The sequence below is a fragment of the Pseudophryne corroboree genome, chromosome 12 (assembly GCF_028390025.1).
Source record: "Pseudophryne corroboree isolate aPseCor3 chromosome 12, aPseCor3.hap2, whole genome shotgun sequence".
NCBI lineage: Eukaryota > Metazoa > Chordata > Amphibia > Anura > Myobatrachidae > Pseudophryne > Pseudophryne corroboree.
Window position 1 is genome coordinate 114,297,632 of NC_086455.1, and position 26,035 is coordinate 114,323,666.

Sequence of the window (26,035 nt, forward strand, 5' to 3'; positions counted from 1 at the left end):
AGATATATTTGATTGCAGTGACGCTATGGGATGCCTTTATAAATTGTACTTGAGGGTCTTTTATGACTGTTCTTTATGCACTGTGCACTTTATTCTGTGTTGGCAATTATGGTTATATACTATTGTGTTTGTTGATTTTTATAGATATGTTAGTGGTATTGTTAATCTATGTTGCCAAACGGGTGATTACGGATACCGTACGCGCTGTTTAGCGCCTATAACCAGCTTCTGTTTGGTTACTATGGGAACAGTTGCGGAGGCCAGTGAGTTCAGTGTGTGGGAGGTGATGTTTCCACTGATTGGTTCCCCGTTGAAATGCATCATGACCTGCACCGCTATTGGTGTGAGTCATACTTGATGGCCCGTGTGTTGTTATAGGTTGCCAAGGCAACCGGACGCGACTTGTTTTCCGCATGTGGACTTCCGTGAGGAGTGTGAATACACTGACTGTGTTAATCACACTGATTATGCAGCTGGGAGCTTAGTTTGGCGCGCACTCGTTTGGCAGCATGGAGGGGTATATAAGGTATGTCTGTGTTATTTGTTGTTTGTTATGTGTATCCTGATGACGGGTTGAAATAAACTCGAAACGTTGACAAGAGGACGCTGTCTATTGATTCTGTATGAGACCAGTGAGTGCCGTCTTTTGGTATATCTATATCTATATATATATATATATATATATATATATATATATATATATAGATAGATATATATATATATATATATATATATATATATATATAGATAGATATATATAGATATATAAAACAGAAAACATCCGGCACCCAGAAAAAAATGGATAAATCAATGCCAGGGTGCCCTCCTAATGATAATGCAGTGGAGGTATCCTTCCCCACCTGTGGCTCAGGTGTTAGCAGCGAAGGAAATGAGGCGGCACTCCATGGACTTATGCAAAAAAAAATATTTGTATTCAAAGCATAGTGACAACAAATAACATTGTGTCGAACAAAACAAAAAGCATGTATCTTACAACGTTTCAAGGCATGGCAGCCTTTTCATCAGGTAAGTAGACCCTGGTATTGCTGAAACGCGTTGGACACTGCAACACAGCTATTTTACTACACTTTACAGCTCTCTCCCCAGGCTGGAGAACGAGGACTACCCGAGAGATCCCGCACCACGTGACGCGGCTACCAGGAAGTGACCAACGGGACCCGAAGCAGGCGAGTGTAGTGGCTGCTGCACCGCACGGTGTTCGAGATGCCACGGGCTGGTAGACAGCAGCACCGGAGGATACAGGCATGGAAGCTGAGCCGGTACAGGCGCGCTGAACGCACCCCTGGCGGTAAGTAAAAGAACCAAGCCCGTAACCTGTCTCCTCATAGTGGTGCACATAGACATCAGCAATACAAGGGTCGGACTAGCGGGACGCCGCAATAGTCTCATCCCCCCACGAACACTGATAAACTATTATACTCCTATTTAATACATAGGTCATATCCACCTATGGTAAAGGTGCCCTAACAGGAACACCTGACATTCACCCATCAGGGGTCAATACGCATCAGGGTATACCATTTAGCAGGGTATACTGCACAAAGGGTGGTCTGCAGGACACACCTGATAGAGACCTTTTTACCCACAAATAAACATCAGATCTCAAATCAGTACAATCTGTTCTTCAATCATTTTACACACAATCATTGACCAAACGGATATCCCCCCCCCTCTACCCCCTCCTCACATCCTTCAAATATTCACACACATCCTCACATCTGAGTGCGCTGACCATATCCAATTCACACACACTACTGAGCCTCATTTTGACTTGTTTTAAGGACATTACATCAAAATTGGATCAGCCTGTAGTGTGTTTTTCCACTTTAATTTTGAGTGTGACTCCAAATCCAGACCTCCATGGGTCAATAGATTTGATTTCCATTGATAATTTTTGGTGTGATTTTGTTGTCAGCACATTCAACTATGTAAAGAACAAAGTATTTAATAAGAATATTTCATTTATTCAGATTTAGGATGTGTTATTTTAGTGTTCCCTTTATTTTTGTTGAGTATATATATATATATATATATATATATATATATATATACACACACACACATACATATATATATACACATACATACATATATATACACACACACACACACATATATAGACACACACACATATATAGACACACACACACATATATAGACACACATGGATACATACATATACATACAGAGAACCCTATCCTCAACACTTCAATAAATCAATGGTTTGCAGGCTTTTGTGCATTGGCCAATCCGCTGACAAATCCGCCACCATTTACTTATTGAGTGATGTAGTCATGGTCTACATGCACCCCACCCTATGAGTGGTAAGTGCAGTTGTGTACCCCGCTTCTGGGGTGGCAAGTGCTGTGTTACATGCACCCCACCCTATGAGTGGTAAATGCATTGGTGTGCCCTGCATCTGGGGTGGGGAGTGCTGTAGTTTTCTGTGTGTGTATATGACGGGGTTAATCTATGGGTAACTCTTATTAACCGTGGCAACTAGCTTTCTCATGCACCCGTGTGGACTCTATAATCCTGAACCTGTCTCAGCTGTTTCTTAGCAATCTATTAGCCAGTGTAAGGGGACTAGTGTACCTTTAAAAGCCATAAAGTGTGTGGCAGGTGCACATTAAACCAAGCAGGCAGATGTGTAAAACAGTAGTCAGGTTTTAAAACTTTGTGATAGAGTAGTACCTGCATGAAGGTGGGGTACCTTGGCGATCGGTTTGCAGGCTTTTGTGCATTGGCCAATCCACTAACAAAACCCCCATAATTTATTTATTGAAGTGTTGAGGATAAGTGAGCTTGCTATGGTGAGTGCTGGGTTCTCAGTTTGTATGTATCTGAGTGATATGGTCATGGGCTAAATGCACCCCACCCTGTGAGTGGTAGGTGCAGATGTGTACCCCACTGCTGGGGTGGCGAGTGCTGTGTGACATGCACCCCACCCTATGAGTGGTAATTTCATTGTGTGCCCCGCTTCTGGGGTGGTGACTGCTGTGGTTTTCTTTGTGTGTCATATATATATATATATATATATATATATATATATATATATATATATATATATATATATATATATATAATAAGAATTTACTTACCGATAATTCTATTTCTCGGAGTCCGTAGTGGATGCTGGGGTTCCTGAAAGGACCATGGGGAATAGCGGCTCCGCAGGAGACAGGGCACAAAACGTAAAGCTTTAGGATCAGGTGGTGTGCACTGGCTCCTCCCCCTATGACCCTCCTCCAAGCCAGTTAGGTACTGTGCCCGGACGAGCGTACACAATAAGGGAGGAATTTTGAATCCCGGGTAAGACTCATACCAGCCACACCAATCACACTGTACAACTTGTGATCTAAACCCAGTTAACAGTATGATAACAGCGGAACCTCTGAAAAGATGGCTCACAACAATAATAACCCGATTTTTGTAACTATGTACAAGTATTGCAGATAATCCGCACTTGGGATGGGCGCCCAGCATCCACTACGGACTCCGAGAAATAGAATTATCGGTAAGTAAATTCTTATTTTCTCTATCGTCCTAGTGGATGCTGGGGTTCCTGAAAGGACCATGGGGATTATACCAAAGCTCCCAAACGGGCGGGAGAGTGCGGATGACTCTGCAGCACCGAATGAGAGAACTCCAGGTCCTCTTTTGCCAGGATATCAAATTTGTAGAATTTTACAAACGTGTTCTCCCCTGACCACGTAGCTGCTCGGCAGAGTTGTAATGCCGAGACCTCTCGGGCAGCCGCCCAAGATGAGCCCACCTTCCTTGTGGAATGGGCCTTAACCCATTTAGACTGTGGCAGGCCTGCCTCAGAATGTGCAAGTTGAATTGTGTTACAAATCCAACGAGCAATCGACTGCTTAGAAGCAGGCGCACCCAACTTGTTGGGTGCATACAGTATAAACAGCGAGTCAGATTTTCTGACTCCAGCTGTCCTGGAATATATTTTCAGGGCCCTGACAACCTCTAGCAACTTGGAGTCCTCCAAGTCCCTAGTAGGTGCAAGGCACCACAATAAGCTGGTTCAGGTGAAACACTGACACCACCTTAGGGAGAGAACTGGGGACGAGTCCGCAGCTCTGCCCTGTCCGAATGGACAAACAGATATGGGCTTTTTTGAGAAAAAACCACCAATTTGACACTCGCCTGGTCCAGGCCAGGGCCAAGAGCATGGTCACTTTTTATGTGAGATGCTGCAAATCCACATATTTGACTGGTTTTAAACCAATGTGATTTGAGAAATCCCAGAACTACGTTGAGATCCCACAGTGCCACTGGAGGCACAAAAAAGGGGTTTGTATATGCAATACTCCCTTGACAAACTTCTGGACTTCAGGAACTGAAGCCAATTCTTTCTGGAAGAAAATTTACAGGGCCGAATTTGAACCTTAATGGACCCCAATTTGAGGCCCATAGACACTCCTGTTTGCAGGAAATGCAGGAAACGACCGAGTTGAAATTTCTTTGTGGGGCCTTCCTGGCCTCACACCACGCAACAAATTTTCGCCACACGTGGTGATAATGTTGTGCGGTCACCTCCTTTCTGGCTTTGACCAGGGTAGGAATGACCTCTTCCGGAATGCCTTTTTTCCCTTAGGATCCGGCTTTCCATCGCCATGCCGACAAACGCAGCTGCGGTAAGTCTTGGAACAGACATGGTACTTGCTGAAGCAAGTCCCTTCTTAGCGGCAGAGGCCATAAGACCTCTGTAAGCATCTCTTGAAGTTCCGGGTACCAAGTCCTTCTTGGCCAATCCGGAGCCATGAGTATAGTTCTTACTCCTCTACGTCTTATAATTCTCAGCACCTTAGGTATGAGAAGCAGAGGAGGGAACACATACACCGACTGGTACACCCACGGTGTTACCAGAACGTCCACATCTATTGCCTGAGGGTCCCTTGACCTGGCGCAATACCTGTCCCGTTTTTTGTTCAGACGGGACGCCATCATGTCCACCTTTGGTATTTCCCAACGGTTTACAATCATGTGGAAAAAACTTCTCAATGAAGTTTCCACTCTCCCGGGTGGAGGTCGTGCTGAGGAAGTCTGCTTCCCAGTTTCCATTCCCGGGATGAAAAACTGCTGACAGTGTTATCACATGATTTTCCGCCCAGCGAAAAGTCCTTGCAGTTTCTGCCATTGCCCTCCTGCTTCTTGTGTCGCCCTGTCTGTTTACGTGGGCGACTGCCGTGATGTTTTTCCCACTGGATCAATACCGGCTGACCTTGAAGCAGAGGTCTTGCTAAGCTTAGAGCATTATAAATTTACCCTTAGCTCCAGTATATTTATGTGGAGAAAAGTCTCCATACTTGATCACACTCCCTGGAAATTTTTCCCTTGTGTGACTGCTCCCCAGCCTCTCAGGCTGGGCTCCGTGGTTACCAGCATCCAATCCTGAATGCCGAATCTGCGGCCCTCTAGAAGATGAGCACTCTATAACCACCACAGGAGAGACACCCTTGTCCTTGGATATTGGGTTATCCGCTGATGCATCTGAAGATGCGATCCGGACCATTTGTCCAGCAGATCCCACTGAAAAGTTCTTACGTGAAATCTGCCGAATGGAATTGCTTCGTAGGAAGCCACCATTTTTACCAGGACCCTTGTGCAATGATGCACTGTTTTTAGGAGGTTCCTGACTTGCTCGGATAACTCCCTGGCTTTCTCTTCCGGGAGAAACACCTTTTTCTGGACTGTGTCCAGAATCATCCCTAGGCACAGCAGACGTGTCGTCGGGATCAGCTGCGATTTTGGAATATTTAGAATCCACCCGTGCTGATTGTAGCAGTATCCGAGATAGTGCTACTCCGACCTCCAACTGTTCCCTGGACTATGCCCCTATCAGGAGATCGTCCAAGTAAGGGATAATTAAGACGCCTTTTCTTCGAAGAAGAATCATCAATTCGGCCATTACCTTGGTAAAGACCCCGGGGTGCCGTGGACAATCCAAACGGCAGCGTCTGAAACCGATAGTGACAGTTCTGCACCACGAACCTGAGGTACCCTTAGTGAGAAGGGCAAATTTGGGACATAGAGGTAAGCATCCCTGATGTCCCGGGACACTATATAGTCCCCTTCTTCCTGGTTCGTTATCACTGCTCTGAGTGACTTCATCTTAATTTGAACCTTTGTAAGTGTTCAAAAAAAATTTTTTAGAATAAGTCTCACCTAGCCTTCTGGCTTCAGTACCACAATATAGTGTGGAATAATACCCCTTTTCTGTAGTAGGAGGGGTAATTTAATTGTCACCTGCTGGGAACACAGCTTGTGAATTTTTTCCCATACTACCTCCTTGTCGGAGGGAGACTTGGTAAAGCAGACTTCAGGAGCCTGCGAAGAGGAAACGTCTCGACATTCCCATCTGTACCCCCGGGATACTACTTGTAGGATCCAGGGGTCCTGTACGGTCTCAGCGCCATGCTGAGAACTTGTCAGACGCGGTGGAACGCTTCTGTTCCTGGGAATAGGCTGCCTGTTGCAGTCTTCTTCCCTTTCCTCTATCCCTGGGCAGATATGATCTTATAGGGACGAGAGGACTGAGGCTGAAAAGACAGTGTCTTTTTCTGCAGAGATGTGACTTAGGGTAAAAAACGGTGGATTTTCCAGCAGTTGCCGTGACCACCAGGTCCGATGGACCGACCCCAAACAAGTCCTCTTCCTTTATACGGCCATACTGTGCCGTTTGGAATCTGCATCACCTGACCACTGTCGTGTCCACAACATCTTCTGGCAGTTATGGACATCGCGTTTATTCATGATGCCAGAGTGCAAATATCCCTCTGTGCATCTCGCATATATAGAAATGCTCTATAGTCAATAAAATACTGTCCCTGTCAAGGGTATCAATATTTTTAGTCAGGGAATCCGACCAAGCCACCCTAGCTCTGCACATCCAGGCTGAGGCGATCGCTGGCCGCAGTATAACACCAGTATGTGTGTATATACTTTTTATTATATTTTCCAGCCTTGTCAGCTGGTCCTTGAGGACGGCCCTATCTATAGACGGTACCGCCACTTGTTTTGATAAGCGTGTGAGCGCCTTATCCACCTTAAGGGGTGTTTCCCAACGCGCCCTAACTTCTGGCGGGAAAGGGTATACCGCCCATAATTTTATATCGGGGGGAACCCACGCATCATCACACACTTTATTTAATTTATCTGATTCAGGAAAAACTATGGTAGTTTTTTCACATCCCACATAATACCCTCTTTTGTGGTACTTGTAGTATCAGAAATACGTAACACCTCCTTCATTGCCTTTAACGTGTGGCCCTAATAAGGAATACGTTTGTTTATTCACCGTCGACACTGGATTCAGTGTCCCTGTCTGTGTCTGTGTCGACCGACTAAAGTAAACGGGCGTTTTAAAACCCTTGACGGTGTTTTTGAGACGTCTGGACCGTACTAATTGTTTGTCGGCCGTCTCATGTCGTCAACCGACCTTGCAGCGTGTTGACATTATCACGTAATTTCCTAAATAAGCCATCCATTCCGGTGTCGACTCCCTAGAGAGTGACATCACCATTACAGGCAATTGCTCCGCCTCCTCACCAACATCGTCCTCCTACCTGTCGACACACACGTACCGACACACAGCACACACACAGGGAATGCTCTGATAGAGGACAGGACCCACTAGCCCTTTGGAGAGACAGAGGGAGAGTTTGCCAGCACACACCAAAAACGCTATAATTATATAGGGACAACCTTATATAAGTGTTTTCCCTTATAGCATCTTAATATATATATAAGCATATCGCCAAATTAGTGCCCCCCCTCTCTGTTTTAACCCTGTTTCTGTAGTGCAGTGCAGGGGAGAGCCTGGGAGCCTTCCCTCCAGCCTTTCTGTGAGGGAAAATGGCGCTGTGTGCTGAGGAGATAGGCCCCGCCCCTTTTTCGGCGGCCTCGTCTCCCGCTCTTAACGGATTCTGGCAGGGGTTAAATATCTCCATATAGCCTCCGGAGGCTATATGTGAGGTATTTTTAGCCAAAATAGGTATTCATTTGCCTCCCAGGGCGCCCCCCTCCCAGCGCCCTGCACCCTCAGTGACTGCCGTGTGAAGTGTGCTGAGAGGAAAATGGCGCACAGCTGCAGTGCTGTGCGCTACCTTTAGAAGACTGAGGAGTCTTCTGCCGCCGATTCTGGACCTCTTCTTACTTCAGCATCTGCAAGGGGGCCGGCGGCAAGGCTCCGGTGACCATCCAGGCTGTACCTGTGATCGTCCCTCTGGAGCTGATGTCCAGTAGCCAAGAAGCCAATCCATCCTGCACGCAGGTGAGTTCACTTCTTCTCCCCTCAGTCCCTCGTTGCAGTGATCCTGTTGCCAGCAGGACTCACTGTAAAATAAAAAACCTAAGCTAAACTTTCCTAAGCAGCTCTTTAGGAGAGCCACCTAGATTGCACCCTTCTCGGCCGGGCACAAAATCTAACTAGCTTGGAGGAGGGTCATAGGGGGAGGAGCCAGTGCACACCACCTGATCCTAAAGCTTTACGTTTTGTGCCCTGTCTCCTGCGGAGCCGCTATTCCCCATGGTCCTTTCAGGAACCCCAGCATCCACTAGGACGATAGAGAAATATATATATATATATATATATATATATATATATATATTACACACACACAAACAAAGTTCAGCACTCACCATGGCAAGCTCACTTATCCTCACAACATCAATAAATAAATGATGGGTGTTTAGTTAGTGAATTGGCCAATGCACGGAAGCCTGCATACCGCTTGCCAAGGTACCCCACCTTCATGCAGGTCCTACACTATCACAAAGTCTCGAAAATTAAAACCTGGCAACTGTATCACACGTAATATACTGCACACATGCCCACTAGGTTTAATGTGTATCTGCCATGCATCTTATGGCTTTTAAAGGTACACTAGTCACCTGACACTGGCTGATAAGTGAGCTTGCTATGGTGAGTGATGAACTTTCTGTTTGTATATATTTGGGTTGGTGGCCGTGGGCTGCATGCACCCCACCCTATGAGTGGTGAGTGCAGATATTGCACCCCGCTTCTGGGGTGGCGAGTGCTGTGGTTTTCTAGATTTGTTTGTATCTATATCTATATATATATATATATATATATATATATATATATATATATATATATATATATATACACACACACACACACACACACACACACACACACACACACACACACACACACACACAATGTCTGCTAAGGAAAGAGAAAATCCCAAAGAAGGTGATTCCATTGGTAACCACTTACAATACGGCTAGCACGATAGTAAGGAACAAAGCGAGGAAGTTGTGGCCAATTATCAAAACGGACAAGTCTCTACCGGTCTTGAACCAATTCAAGGTATTGAACTGCCATCGGAGGGGGCGTAACCTCAAGGACTGGCTAGTCCATAATGACACCACTACGTTGGGAAGAGAATTAAGATCACACTTCCTTACGAAGGCACCGGGATCGTATAAATGCATTGGGTGCACTACCTGTAGATATTTGGAAACCGGATCAGTTGTGCTACACCCACATTCGGGGAAGATAGCGATCAAGCATGTGCTCACTTGTACATCTAAATTCGTAATTTACATCATTAAGTGCCCATGTGGCCTTGCTTATATTGGCAAGACTACCTGTACGTTTAGGGAAAGGGCAGCGCAGCACAGGTCAGCCATCAGACAGGCCTTGGAAGGCAAAGAAATTGACCAGCCTGTAGCTAGGCATTTCAAGGAGGCAAGGCATACAATGGCAGCCCTACGGTACAAATTGATTGACCACGTCCCATCGATGACAAGAGGAGGAGATCGCAACAGAAAGCTGTTGCAGCTAGAGGCACGATGGATTTTTGAATTCAACACTGTGGCACCTTTTGGCCTCAACGAGAACTTGTCTCTCCTTTGTTTTCTTTGAGTGGGCCTGGACTGCTCCGTCTTGGACATGTTCTGTTCGATTGTGATCTTTGGGCATCTCTGTCTACGCTTTGCATGCAGTTATGAGGGGTTTATGGGATCTATTACCTCCTATACTATACATTTTCTTCTGCAAGTGGGGGGTTATCATCATGGCAGGCAGGGGTAACCATCCCCTTTGATTATTGGAGGGATGGGAATTAATTAGTGTCTGTTGGGTCCATATACATGCCTGGGCCGTGATGACAATACCCTCACAGGGAGCAGGTAGTTCCCACATATTTGGTCTCTAATTAGGTGGCTGGAGGTGGAGGGAACACTTGGTATTGGGGATGTACTCCTGGAGCCACATGGGCCGCGTGTTTGTGGTTGCGCAGGCACAGTGTGGCGGGTAAGGGAGTGTGGCATGTGTTAACAGTGGTGTCTTTTTCTATTAGTCATCTTTGCTTGGTGCTCCTCGATTCCGTAGCCAGCGCGTATTTGTGGGGCCGGCCGGCCCGGATGTCTAGGTATTCATGTTTACCTTTGTTGCCGTGGAGATAGTCCCGCCCACGGTTCCTATGGTTACCGTTAGTATGGAGACGTGCGTATGACGTCATTGCGCTGGTGCCGGAAACGCGGGAGCAGCAGGAGGGGATTTCTCACGCTCTGGAGGTATAAAGGTATGTAATTTGTATATGAATTGTATCCTGACGAAAGGCGCAAATAAAGGCGTCTGAAACGTTGATCACTTAAGCTTGTGTAGCTGTGAATTTTCGTACAAATCCTTGGAGTGCCGCCCACCAATTCGTGTTGTCTGCTGGGCTCTGTAGTGCCACGGGAGGGCCCCCAGGTATCTATGTTGTGATGTTGGAGTGCCGGTCATACATGCATACACATAGATAGATAGATAGATAGATAGATAGATAGATAGATAGATATATCTATCTATATACACACACACACACATACAACACACACACATACAGTTGTGCTCATAAGTCTACATACCCTAGCAGAATTTGTGATTTTTCTGGCCATTTGTCAGAGAATGTGAATGATAACTCAAACTTTTTTCACTCATGGTTAGTGGTTGGGTGAAGCCATTTATTGTCAAACAACTGTGTTTACTCTTTTTAAATCATAATGACAACTGAAACTACCCAAATGACCCTGATCAAAAAGTTTACATACCCCAGTTCTTAATACCGTATATTGCACCCTTTAACATCAATGACAGCTTGAAGTCTTTTGTGGTAATTGTGGATGAGGCTCGTTATTTTCTCAGATGGTAAAGCTGCCCATTCTTCTTGGCAAAAAGACTCCAGTTCCTGTAAATTCTTGGGCTGTCTTGCATGAACTGCACGTTTGAGGTCTCCCCAGAGTGGCTCAATGATATTGTGGTCAGTAGACTGAGATGGCCACTCCAGAACCTTCACTTTATTCTGCTGTAGCCAATGACAGGTCGATTTGGCCTTGTGTTTTGGATCATTGTCATGTTGGAACGTCCAAGTACGTCCCATGCGCAGCTTCCGGGCTGATGAGTGCAAATTTTGCTCCAGTATTTTCTGATAACATGCTGCACTCATCTTGCCATCAATTTTGACCAAGTTTCCAGTGCCTTTGTAGCTCACACATCCCCAAAACATCAGCGATCCACCTCCGTGTTTCACAGTAGGAATGGTGTACCTTTCATCATAGGCCTTGTTGACTCCTCTCCAAATGTAACGTTTATGGTTGTGGCCAAAAAATAGGATTTTGGTACTTACCAGGTAAATCCTTTTCTTTGAATCCATAGGGGGCACTGGAGTACTCTTGGGATATGGACGGGCTTCCGTAGGAAACAGCACTGAATATTTAAATTAGTAACACTCCACCCCTCCATATCCCTGAGCACTTACTCAGTGTTTTTTACTGAGCCGAACAGGAATTAAGAGAGGTTAATAATGGAGTATTACATATAACATAACTGACAATAACGAAGTTAACACATAACGTTACTGACAACTAACAGTTGACACCCTAACCAGCACTTGTAACTTGAACCAGTCGGTGAAAGTGTGTTACCATAAGATCCTCAGAACTAACCACAAGTAGGTAAAACTGCTCTGGGTGGGCGTCCAGTGCCCCCTATGGATTCAAAGAAAAGGATTTACCTGGTAAGTACCAAAATCCTATTTTCTTTTTCATCCACTAGGGGTCACTGGAGTACTCTTGGGACGTACCAAAGCTTCCCCCGTGGGCGGGAGAGCTGTTTGGCACTTGTAACACTAGGCGGCCAAAGCTAGATGCTGATGCCGCAAAAGTATCAAACTTGTAAAAGCGCACAAACGTGTGCACTGAAGACCATGTAGCCGCCCGGCAAAGCTGTGTCGCAGAAGCCCCACGACCAGCTGCCCATGAAGTTCCCACAGAACGTGTGGAATGAGCGGTTACTGACGTAGGCGGTTGTAACCTAGCATGAAGGTATGCCTGGCGTATGGTCAGTTTTATCCATCTGGATAAAGTTTGTTTAGATGCTGGCCAACCCATCTTGGCAGCATCATAGAGAACAAATAACGTATCCGTCTTACGAACTGAAGACGTTCGGGATACATAAACGCGTAATGCGTGAACCACATCCAGAGTTCCAGAATGTGCTGTCAACACAGGAACTACTATTGGTTGATTGATGTGAAAAGATGACACTACCTTTGGTAAGAAGGCGGGATTCGTCCGAAGTTCCGCTCTGTCATCATGAAACACCAAATACGGTGGCTTGCATGACAAGGCACCCAAATCTGAAACACGCCTTGCCGAAGCTAAGGCTAAGAGAAAAATTGTTTTCCAAGTGAGAAACTTTATATCCACTTGTTGTAAGGGTTCAAAATATGAAGACTGTAAGAACTCCAAAACCAGATTCAAGTCCCATGGCGCTGTAGGTGGAATGAATGGAGGCTGTACCCTGAGTACACCTTGTAGAAAAGTGCGTATAGACGGCAATAGAGCCAATCGTCTTTGAAAGTAAATTGACAAAGCAGATACCTGCACCTTTAGTGTAGATAAACGCAATCCTCCATCTAACCCTGTTTGTAGAAACAACAAAAGGCGGCATAACTTGAAAGCTGATGTCGGAAATTTCCGAGCTTCACACCAACCTATATAGGCACGCCATATTCTGTAATAATGAGCTGCCGTAACCGGCTTCCTAGCTCGTAACATGGTTGGTATAACTGAATCTGGAATGCCCTCTCTTTTTAAGAGGGCGGTCTCAACAGCCACCCCGTCAAACGCAGCCGCGCTAAATCGGGGTAAAGAAACGGACCCTGTTGTAACAGGTCTGGACGTATCGGGAGCGGCCACGGATCGTCTGCGAGTAATCCTCGAAGATCCGAGAACCAAGCTCTCCGAGGCCAATGCGGCGCCACTAGTATGACTGTGAGCGACTCTCTTTTGATCCGTTTTAGCACCAGAGGGAGCAGCGGAAACGGTGGAAACAGATACACAAGACTGTACGGCCACGCGACAGTGAGAGCATCCACCGCGACTGCCTTTGGATCTCTTGTTCTGGACACATACTGGAGCGTTTGATGATTGTGTCGAGATGCCATCAGGTCCACCTGAGGATAACCCCATCGCTGAACCAACATGTGAAACACTTCTGGATTTAATGACCATTCGCCTGGGTGAAAATCCCGACGACTGAGATAATCCGCTTCCCAGTTGTCCACTCCCGGAATGAACACGGCCGACAATATCACCTGGTGGCATTCCGCCCAATTGAGGATTCGAGCTACTTCCCGCATTGCCATGCTGCTTCTCGTTCCTCCTTGTTTGTTGATGTATGCGACCGCCGTCGCATTGTCCGATTGCACTTGGACAGGCTGAGAGCGAATCATATGCACTGCTTGTCGTAGCGAATTGAAAATTGCGCGGAGTTCTAGAACATTTATCGACAGCAATTTCTCGTGATCCGCCCAGAGACCCTGGAGCTGACAATTTTGAATTACCGCTCCCCAACCTCTGAGACTGGCGTCCGTAGTTAGAATTATCCAATTGCAAACTCCGAACCGTCTTCCTGCGGTTAAATTGTGTTCCTTGAGCCACCATAGCAGAGAAACTCTTGCTATTGGTGACAACCTCACTCTGTGGTGAATCTGCAGATGCGAGCCCGACCACTGGGCAAGCACGTTCAGCTGAAATGGACGAGAGTGAAATCTCCCGAACTGAAGCGCCTCGAAAGCTGCCACCATTGTGCCTAACAGGCGAATGCACAAGTGTACCGACACTGTGCGTGGTTTGAGTACTAATTGTACTAGATGGCGTAGCATTTGTACTTTTTGTTGTGGTAGGTAAATCCTTTGATTGACCGTATCGAGAATCATACCTAGGAACTGAAGGCGTTGAGACGGAATCAGATGTGATTTCTTGAAATTTACAATCCAACCGTGGTGAACCAGTACATTGTAAGTTAGCAGCGCATGTTGGGTAAGTATCTGTTGAGACGGAGCTTTGATGAGCAGATCGTCTAAATACGGAACTATTGTCACTCCCAGGGATCTGAGGTGAGCTATCATCACCGACATTACTTTGGTGAATACCCGAGGCGCTGATGACAGGCCAAACGGCAGAGCCTGAAACTGGTAATGGTTCTGGCGTATTGCAAATCGTAAGAATTTCTGATGAGGCTGCCAAATTGGAATGTGTAAGTACGCATCCTTGAGGTCTAGCGCAATCATAAATTCCTTGGTCTCTAACCCCGCAATCACCGAACGTAGAGACTCCATTTTGAATCTGTAGTAAGTTACGTACTGATTGAGGCCCTTTAAGTTCAATATTGGTCTGACTGAGCCATCCGGCTTCGGGACCACAAATAGACTTGAATAATAACCCTGACCCTGTTGGTGTACAGGGACCGGAATCAACACTGCCGAATCCAGTAAGGACTGAATGGCAATTTGCAAAACTGTCCTCTTGTCGTCCGACAGAGGCAAGCCTGTCTTGAAAAACCGCAGAGGCGGCAGACAGTCGAACTCTATTTTGTAACCTTTTAACACTAAATTGCGAATCCAGCCCTCCGCGGATGTGTGGAACCACGCCCCCTGGAACGTCTGAAGGCGTGCTCCCACAATTGGAGAACCGAGATGGGCTGGTAACCCGTCATGCCACTGGCTTGTCGGTAACCTTAGCGTCTTGGCGAGTTGTGTTGGTTTGATGGAAACCACGTCCTCGACCACGTCTAGCAGGCGTGGCTGATCCTCTGCCACGTCCTCGAAAGGGCTGAGGTCTAAAGGATCTGAACGAAGGTCCAGCGTACCTTCTTCTTGGCGCAGGTGGAGGCAATGGTAAGAACACAGACTTACCTCCCGTAGCCTCCTTAATCCATGCGTCCAATTCTGGCCCAAACAACTTCTTGCCATCGTAAGGCAACGCCTCTATACTTCGTTTGACCTCTGCCTCCGCCTGATAAGTACGCAGGTAGAGTGCTCTTCGTGCCGTAACTAGCGAAGATGAAATACGAGAAGTGAGCTGACAGACGTCAGTGGACGCTGTACAGAGATACTCTACAGCCTCAATCATTTGATTTACCTGAATTATCTGGTTTTCGTCCTGTAAAACAGATTTGAGTTCTGTAAGCCATATTATGAGCGCCTTAGTTACCCAAATGCCAACCAATCCAGGTCTTAGCATCACACCTGCTGCTACATACATGCTTTTTAGCATAGTTTCTATCTTGCGATCTGAAGGATCTTTAAGCGTAGTAGCTGCTGGCACTGGTATGGTTAATTTCTTGGTAAGCTTTGACACTGAAGAATCAACTATTGGTGGATTCTCCCATGTACACGTTACCGAGTCTGGAAAAGGATAACTAGACTTAAATCTGCGAGGTATAGAAAACCGTTTATCTGGATTCTGTCTTGTTTCTACTAACATCTGATTTAGAGAATCCGACACAGGAAAACTTACTGGCGTCTTCCGTCGTTTAGTAAATACGACCTGATCATTGGTGAGAGGCTGTTCAGCTTCAGGAAACCTTAGCGACTGCCGTACCGCTCTGATGAGATCATCAATGCCGGAACTGTTAACATCCTCGCCATCTGACTCCACTTCGCCCTCCTCACCCTCATCGTGTTCCGTGAGGTCTGGGATGGAATCGTCAGAATGCAACATAGCAGACACTGGAAAATCATAAGACATATGAAAATTATCCCGTTTGCCCAAAATGGATTTGGACCGTACGCAAGGCTGAGACGCCTCCGGTAGTTCTGGCGGTCTCACCCTAGACTCAGATCTTAACGTTTCTCGTTCCAGACGAGCCGCGGTCATTTCGGTCTGAAATCTCTCCAGTACATTTACTAACATACCCCACGGAGGGTCCGGTGAGGAAATTGGTTGTAAAACAGGAGGCGAAATGGTATTCTGAACGGAATCCACAAAACATACTTTACATGTGGCAGACCGGTAACACACTGCCACATACTTTGCAAATATGCTTTTTAGTTTTTGCTGGTGCCTTACTCATTATGGCGACAGACAATACAATACACAAAAAACAGACACTTGCACGACTCAGTAAAATAGCAGTAAGGTGTCTCTGTATATAAATCTGGCCAAGTGCAGTACACGTGGCCAGTACTATGAAATTTGATCCCAAATTCCCACTAACACCCCTGTGCCTCCGGTGGTGTAGAGATGTAAGACAGGAATCTTCTGGAATCACAGAGGAAGATACAGGAAGCATGTTAAAAATGGCTGCCATGTTATACTTATACATATAATCACAGTGCTGGTTACATTCACTGATTATACTGTAACAATTCCCCTGCTGCTGCAATATTTCTCTGCTTTATTATTATTGTCCCCCATGTAAAGGCTGCCTGCTCTTTTAGCTTATTACAGCGGCAGCGCAGCGTGTGGGCCCCCAGCGGGTATCGTAGAGCGCTATGTGCCTCGTGTTTCCCAGCGGTGGGCTCCTGTATAATAGCTGGCGGTCAGCTAATCAAGCTAGCGCTGCGGCGGGCGGCGGCCTGTGAGAGTCGATCAGAGGTGCCTGCACGGAGGTCTGTGGCCGAACGTGCGGGCGCCTGAGCGGGGAGAGCCGCGGTGCCTGCACGGAGGTCTGTGGCCGAACGTGCGGGCGCCTGAGCGGGGAGAGCCGCGGTGCCTGCACGGAGGTCTGTGGCCGAACGTGCGGGCGCCTGAGCGGGGAGAGCCGCCTGAGAGGGGAGAGCAGCGCGTCATCAAACACTATGTCCCCACACGTCGGGGCGGCAGCGGGAGCTGACCGCCCCGTTTCACATACCTTACTCCTGCAGACGTGCGGAGGCTCCGACGGGGCTTTTCAGTAAGCGCCGGCCAGCCAGTGCAGGAGGATGTGAGGGCTGTGAGGGAGCTCTTTCAGAGAGGCCCGACACGCCCGTGCTGCTATCAGCAGCTGCACTATCCCTGACCCTGCCTTTTGGAAAGGGGAAAGGGATGTGTACAAATAGTAGAAAAAATAAAAATAAAAATAAAAGTTTCTTCAACAAAACCGTGACTTCAGGTATTAAGCTGCTACCACGTTCAGCACAGAAAAAACACTGAGTAAGTGCTCAGGGATATGGAGGGGTGGAGTGTTACTAATTTAAATATTCAGTGCTGTTTCCTACGGAAGCCCGTCCATATCCCAAGAGTACTCCAGTGACCCCTAGTGGATGAAAAAGAAAGTTAAATTTTGGTCTCATCACTCCAAATGACTGTTCCAGAAGTTCTGTGCTGTTTGGAGTATTGTAAGCGGGATGCTTTGTGGCATTTGCGTAGTAATGGCTTTCTTCTGGCGACTCGACCATGCAGCCCATTTTTCTTCAAATGCCTCCTTATTGTGCATCTTGAAACAACCACACCACTTTTTTTTTTCAGAGAGTCATGTATTTCAGATGAAGTTATTTGTGGATTTTTCTTTGCATCCCATACAATTTTCCTGGCAGTTGTGGCTGAAATTTTTATTGGTCTACATGACCGTGATTTGGTTTCCACAGAATCCCTCATTTTCCACTTCTTAATTAGAGTCTGAACACTGCTGATTGGCATTCTCAATTACTTGGATATCTTTTTATATCCCTTTCCTGTTTTATACAGTTCAATTACCTTTTTCATATATACACACACAAACACACACACGCATAGATAATCTCTCCGAAAGACGTATCAGATATTAAACTGTGTCAAAGTGCATATCCAGATATTGGATTCAAACCTGGGTCTCTCTATGCTCTGGGTCTCTGCATTTACCAGGTGAGCCCCAGCTCCTTACTGGGTAGGGAGAACATACAAACGCCACACTGTTATGGACAAAGCATGAGTGCTGTGAGGCAGCAACATCCTTTGTAATGCCGGACGGAGCCATCGCCCACAAGAAAGGTATCTATATAAGATATATCTATACCTAACACAAATATATAATATGTATAGATATCTCTAAAAAATATATTTGGGTGTCAGCCTATGGAAAGCCAACCCCAGCGCTATTAATAAGTTGGTCCCAGCGGGGTTCCCTTTAAATAACAAGCTTCGCTTGGGATTCAAACTATGACAGGTTAACTTTGATGGTGAATACCAGCACTTTACCAACTGAGCTAATCAGTCTGCACATTGGTATGCTAGAGTTCTAATCTCTTGGTCTTCTGGCCATTTGACATATCTGTGTGCGGGAGACCTTATGGTGGGCCAGAACTAAAAGCTATAAGATACAGAGCCTGCCCTCTGCACAATATATTGGTATCTTTACCCACTAGGCTATATAGCCTGTTTGTTAAAAACCTTTATTACCTATGTAAAAGATCCTGTCCCGAACCGGTTAGGAAACCGGATACCAAATGTTGTCAGTCTATGGAGAGGCTAGATTAGTAAAAGGTACAGCTCACTATAACAGATCTGATGGAGATACGAACCCCAGGTGACTGCTTTGTGATACATTTACCCTACACATTAACCCATGGAGGCACAGTTTGGAATAGTAAATGAATACACCTGTCCCTGACTGGACTAGAACCTGGAACGGTGAGTCACTGTCACCTGCACTGGTATCTACGGAGCTTAGCTCCGCCTCCACATGCATGGCGCCTAAATTTAAATTTGCTGTGTACCCAGATATGGTTGTACCTAGAAACGGAAGCGACACATTTTTAAACAGATAGTGCAGGTTGGCAGGTGTAACGATCCCCCGTTGCGGGCACAACTGCAATACTTAACTGTTGTCGGGGCTGCTAACTGCCTGTGTGGAACCCAGAGCTATTTCAGTGCTGGCGCTTCCGTACAGAAATAGCGCCGCTGCTCCCCATCCTCACTGAAAACGAGTGCACCCTGCAGCAGTTATGGAAACCGGGGAGGAATAAACAGTAGCGGCGTGTGGCTTCAGCCGTCAGCGCGGAGGCTAATGGCGCCCTGCGCCAGCGTTAAACCGGGATCCGCTACAATTGCAGCCCTAAGTAGGGATTGTATAAAAACATGGTTCCCCTAACCTTAAGGAAAGCTGGGAACAGTGAGGAGCCTTGATGAGGAGAAACACGACACAGGACAATGTCTTTTTTCTTGTTAAATAGTCGTCCTGTAGTTCCGGGAGCCCCTCTAACAGGGATTCCCAGCTATACATACCAGTCTTCGTTCATCAGCCATGCTGCCGGTGGCGGCGGGCTGTTGGGGCTCCATGTCAGCAGTGAACTGCTGGATGTGAGACACCCAGGGACTGATGTCCCTTGCAGCTAGGACTCGGGCTCCAAATCCCGCAGGGTGGGACAGAGTCCCTCCGGCAGCTCCCACGTAGCAGGCTGGCAGGGGCAAACTGCTAGACTGTTGAAGATTTTGTTAAATTAAGAACATAAAAAGAACTCTGGAGCTCCAGAGGAAGTGACCGGCTCTCCCGGGCACATTTCTAAAACTGGTCTGAGGAAGGGTATAGAGGGGGAAGAGCCAGTCACACACTGAAAAAAATGTAGTGCCAGCTTCCCAACCTGGATAACAGCAGTTAATGAGACTATCCAGCAATGCTTCAGGGATCCACAGCAGTGAGTGATCTACTTGACCACGTTACCGAGGCCGGGGTTAAAGGTAGAAGGTGACAGACTTCCGTGATAGAATTGGAATCTAAAAATAAAAGCACCTCCTTCAAAGCAAAAGATGTCCTTCTAGTAGCAGAAAAAAATAAAAGCAAGAAAAATATAACAGCATACGTCCTTGTACCTGCCATCTTTACATGGCCCCTGCTTTCCTAGGGTAGAGACAACAACCATATGCGCCCTTAATGCAAACTGTTATAGGTCTTCCTCTATACTGGTCGTTAACATTTCCTTTATAAATGCTACAACTTCTCAGACATATGACCTTTTGCTTCTGCTTCGGTTATCTGGTCTCTGGCCACTTCCTCCTCTTCTTCAGCCAAGGCCTGGAAAATGGCACTTAGGAAGAAAAACAGCAGTTCACAGAGAGGGCCTTCAGGATCACTGCCGACTAAAGCCTCTTCAAGCACTTCTGTAAGAGAAAACTTATATACATTAAACTGAATTGTGACTGGGCATAATCTACAATACACTGTGGATGGGTGTGTACTGCGTGACAGGCAGTCAGCATATTGACGCAGCCATCCCGGCAGCGAAATGCCTGCGGGGAGGGCAAGTGCAACAAGCCCCTTGCGGGCTCGGTGGCTACCAGCGGTCGCCACGGGTTCTATTCCCACTCTATGGGTGTCGTGGAAACCCAGGGTGGGAATAGTCCCTGTTGGTCAGCATGCCGACCGGCGGGATTGTGAGGGCGCGGGATGTAGGGGGAGATAATGTAACCGGCGGTCACATAACTACATCCCTTTGTGGATAGATACATCTATTTTACATACCAAATGTTATTCCATCTGGAAATTCATCCTTAAGGTCAAACAGCTCTCCGAATGCATATAAAAACTCTAAAACCATAATTGCATCTCCAAAACAATCAGCGGGGAGCCTTGTTTTCACTGGAGTAGGTATAGGAAGCTCCTGAAATTAGACAATACAAAAAAACAAAACTGGGTGCAGTGTCAAACTGTAAGCAAGCCTTTATAGAACTTAACATTTGGGCTTTACAATTGGTAACTTATTTGTGAAGATAGCAGGAAAAGTATTTCAAGAAAGGAAAAGCCTTGAAAAGAAGCCAATTATAGCACACTTCTGAACAGGCATGTCAATAGATCTACCTTTAGGTCATCGCACTCCATGTCATCCCGCCGTTGACTCCACAGTTTTAAGCGCTCTGCATATTTACGTTTTTCTTCACGAATTTTCTCTCTTTCCTGAAGACGCAAGACAAAACGAATATGGTGTATATGCTCATACAAAAACAGGAATAGGGGGCAACAAACCAGTAAAAGTAAAAACAGACTGTCAACAGAAGAAAAATAAACTACACTGCCTAGCTACACACACACAAAAAAACGTTCATAAGAAAAAAAGACTATGTATGTACCCAGCGATATTGGCGGCGAGGGGACCCAGCAGGGGTGCATGCACACTTGCCGATGCGGCAGCTACGTCCCCCTCACTGGCGATGTCGCCCATCAGATCTGCACGCAGGATGTTGTTGACGTGCAAGAGCGCGCATAGTCAGCGACAGTTTGTACACACTTGACGATTTGAACGATGTGTAATTCCGATAAGTCGGAATCGGGCACATCAATCAAAGTATCGTCTAGTGTGTACCCGGCAAGCCTTCATCTAATGAACGCTGGCAACCTTGGGGTGTATAGTGCTGTAAAGCACTAGCACATTAACTTAAACGTTTTTGGAACAAAGCCATCTACACCCTTTCAGTCTCTCTGATCCACTCACAACTTCTATGGGGTGTATTCAATAGCTGTCGGAAGCTGCCGTCTTGTCGGAAAGAAGGCAGCTTCCGACAGATTTCGGTCAGAAGGGGTTGCGACCTATTCAATATGGGCTGTTTTTTTCCCAAGTCGGGAATTCCCAACTTGTCAGAAATCACGCGGTTAGGCGGAATAGCCGCCAATCCGCATCTTTGTCGGAAACGAGGCCAAATCAGACAGGTCTTGGCCTTGTTTCTGACAATATCAAACTTTTAAAAAAAAGTGGGATCGAGGTGAGGAGACGGGAGAGTGGAGCAGTGCGGTGGGCTATGGGGAGCGGGGCAGTGGGCTGGGAGCAGCGGGGCATTTAGGTACCTGACTGGCATCCCCCCTGCAGTGCTCCCCGGCCGGCACTGGGATACACGGCTTAGTGCCGTGATGTGCGGCTCCCTCCAGCAGCTCCCTGTGATCTCACACGCAGGGAGCTGCTGACTCAACCAAAGCCATACTCAAACTTGAGAATAAACAAACACAGTGTACAACAAGAGGGTGGAAAAAGTGTCCCCCTGATGGAGTAACACAAATTGACTTAACGGTGAGTACCAAAAATCCTTTTCTCTATCCTCTAACCAGGGGGGACACGATCAACATAGAGTAAGGTCCATAGCTGCACCTAGGGGAGGGAACTCTGCGGTGTGCAAAAACGTTTTGCCCAAAATTTGCACCTCTAGCTGCAAACACATTTAACTTAAATTTGTAAAAAAGGGATATTTGTTTACTTAACGTAAAATCTGATTCCATCTGGGGGACGCTGCACACTTACTGGTGGGATTTCCCAAAGCAAGCTAATTAGAGGAGGGAGAACCAGACAATAGAGCATTCAATAAAATTTGACGCCTAACAGAGGCAGTCTCCAAACCAAAAGTATGAAAAACGGTAGAACTCCGTGAAGGTATGCACGGGTGACCAGGTCACCGCTCTACACAGCTGCTCAACAGACACCCCCGCGAACAGCCCAGGAGGCCCCAACGGCCCTAGTCGAGTGAGCCCTCAGGGAGTCAGACACGGGAACCATAGAGGATACATAAGCCTGCCGAATAGCAGAAGTCACCCAACGAGCCACCGTGTTTTTAGAAGCCGGACAATCAAGTGTGGATGCATCAATAAGAATCAACAACATATCTGTACGGGACAAATAAACACATAAGGCTCTAACACGTCCAATAATGCCAAATGACTATCCTCTCCAGATGAATTTGGGACAAATGCTGGAAGCACAATGTCCTGTATTAAGTGGAAAGCAGATTCAACCTTTGGCAAGAAGGAAGGCTTCATATGTAAGACCACTCGATCATCATGAAAGACTAGCAAAGGTGGCCTGCAGGAAAGGGCTGCCAACTCTGAAACAAGTCTGGCCGAAGCAATGGCCAAAAGAAAAAATACCTTAAAGGCCCGTACACACTGGTCGATATATCGGCCGTTCTCCTGAATGGCAGATATATCGCGGGACTGTCGGCCAGTGTGTACGGCCGATACGTCTGTAAACTCCGTCGTTCACAGACGTATCGCGTCGGCCGCGCAGCACAGCCGACGGCCAATATATCTTCCGATATATTGGCGCGTCGCTGTGCGTGTACGGGGCGGTCGGTACACATGCTGCGGCGGGCGGCGGTGATTGACAGCTGAACTGGGCGGGCGTGTGTACACGCCCGCCCAGTTCATGACTTCAGTCCCCGACGGATCGAGCAGTGTGTATGCTGAACACACTGCTCGATCCGTCCATAGATATATCTGCAGATCAATTGATCCGCAGATATATCTGTTAGTGTGTTCCCACCTTAAGAGTAAGGAACCGCAATTCTACAGATTTCAGTGGTTCAAATGGAGACTTCTGAAGAGCATTTATAACTAAATTTAAATCCCAAGGAGGGACCGGGGGAACAAACGGAGGTTGAATCCCGAGTACCCCTTGAAGAAACATCTGTACTTCCGGAATAAGAGCCAATCTCTTCCGAAAAAGTACAGTTAGAGTGGAAACCTGACCTTTAAGGGAGGAAAGACAAAGTCCTTTCGTCAGACCATCCTGAAGGAAAGATAACAAATCGGGTTAAACGAAAGAAACCCGGCGACAACCTACGTTTTTCACACCAAGCAATGTAAATACGCAACACCCTGTGATAAATCCGAGAAGTGACTGGTTTCCTAGCTCAGAACATAGTTTTCACCACTGGTCGAGATAAACCCTTAGCCCTTAGAATGCTGGATTCAAGAAACATGCGAGGTTAATCATGGTGGCAACAAGGCACGTGAAGGAGGTCTGGTCACAGAGGTAGACTGAAAGGTTCCCTGGTTACCATGCTGCGTAGAAGGGTGTACCATAGGCGAAGAGGCCAATCCGGAGCTACAAGAAAGACTGGTAGTCCTTCACGTCGGATGCGCTGAAGCAGGCGTGGAATCAGAGGAAACAGTGGAACCACATAGCCCAGGTGAAACGGCCATGTAGATGTTAATGCCATGTAGATGTTAATCCGATACACCAGAGAAAGAGACTTCCTGATGAAGATCCCACTCCCAGGGATGAACCGTGTGACAGCTTAAGTAGTGTTCACGCTAGGCTGTTTTAGCAGGGCGCCGTGCCCTGCCCGATTTTTTAAGGGCAAAACCTGCCCTGCCCTTTCTGCGGCGCCCTGCTAAAACAGCCGCCCGCTTCCTGCTCAGTGTGTAAAGATGCCGCGCGCATGCTGAGAGAGCGCTTGGGGGAAGCCCAGCACCTCCGTAGGTGCTGGGCACGCCGCGAACAGTGACACCGCCGGCCTCCCACTCCCCCTTTTTTCACGTCTGTGGGCTGAACCGCCCACTTTTGTGTGGCCACAACCCCTTTTCGCTGTGCGCGCACACACGCTTGTGCCCCTCTCAGTCTGGCGCCCTGCCCGGATTCTAGAGTGAACACTATTAAGTAGTCTACTTCACAGTTCTCCACTCCTGGAATGTGAACTGCGGAGAAGGCAGGAACCCAACGTTCCACCCACTGGAGAATATGAGAAACTTCTTTTGTGGCTCTCCAACTGCAAGTTCCTCCTTCCATGTTGATGTAAGCCACAGTCATGACATTGTCCGATTTAATGCGGTACCGGATGCGGATGACCTCGAACGAAGAATTGTATCTGAAGCAGGGCATAGCGAATTGCTCTCAATTCCAGAAAGTTGATCTGCAGCTTTGTTTCCTGGTTGGTCCTGAGACACTGGAAGCGTTGAGATTTAAACCCCCCCCCCCCCCCCCAAACCTGTGAGACTGGCGTCCGTGGAAACCATCATCCAGGTCCAAATAGTGAATTGTGTCCCCTTGGCCAAATTGTGACTGAAGCCACAAAAGGAGGGACTGACGTGTTTAAACCAACAAGCGGGACAACAGAGTCCAGATGTGGGCCCGTTCGAGTCCAACAGTAGAGAATCTGAGCTTGAAGAGATCGAGCATGGAATCTGGCATATGGTACGGCCTCAAATGATGCTACCATCTTGCCCAATACTAGCATACACCGGATAACTGAGACTCACTGTAATTGTAGTAGAGACCGTCTCATGGATTGTAAATCCTGAAGTTTGTCCTGAGGCAGAAAAACTCCCTGGCTCCTGGTGTTGAATAGGCGGCCTAGGAACACCATCCTCTGAAAGGTTATCAAACTATTTCAGGAAGTTCACTATCCACCCAAATTATTGCAGAGTGTCTATTGTGAGTTGCAAGTGTTGGAGAAGTGTCTGTGAAGCAGCCTTCAAGCAATAGGTCGTACAAATACGGAGTGATGTTGACTCCTTGACACCTCAGTACTGCAACCATGTGTGCCATGATCTTTGTAAGACACCCGAGGGGGCGTGGAGAGCCCGAACGGAAGAGCTTGAAATTGAAAATGCAGGGGGCCAATTGCAAATCTTAGGACATGTTGGTGACCCTTCCAAATGGGCACATGCAGGTAGGCGTCCTTTATGTCTATGAATGCCAAATATTCCTCCGGTTCCATAGAGCCGATGATAGAACGAATGGATTCCATTTTGAATTTCTGAATTACTAGATACGGATTTAGACACTTTAGATTTAAGATGGGCCAAAACGAACCGTCCGGTTTGCTTACAAGAAAAAGACTTGAGTAAAAGTCCTGACCCTGTTGTTGGTTGGGAACCGGAAGAATTATTTGGTTCTGTAAAAGCGTTGAAGTTAGATGAATTAGTGCTTGACATCTGAAGGGATCACCTGGGAGAGGTGTGACGAAAAATCGGTGTGGGACCAGCTCCTCGAAGTCAAAAATATATCTTCGGGATACGACCGCTGTCATCCAACAATCC

General features: G+C 46.9%; 1 protein-coding gene across 3 annotated transcripts in view; it reads right to left on the bottom strand.

Annotated features, from left to right (window-relative positions):
• Window positions 1-26,035, bottom strand: part of BAZ1A (bromodomain adjacent to zinc finger domain 1A) — a 284,468-nt gene that overhangs the window by 149,538 nt on the left and 108,895 nt on the right. For all 3 annotated transcript variants that reach the window (XM_063947878.1, XM_063947879.1, XM_063947877.1), the window contains exons 10-12: window positions 21,092-21,187; window positions 20,756-20,894; window positions 20,248-20,394 (exon numbers count right to left, since the gene is read on the bottom strand). In XM_063947878.1, coding sequence (XP_063803948.1) covers window positions 20,248-20,394; window positions 20,756-20,894; window positions 21,092-21,187 — 382 coding nt within the window. The remainder of the gene's footprint in view (window positions 1-20,247; window positions 20,395-20,755; window positions 20,895-21,091; window positions 21,188-26,035) is intronic.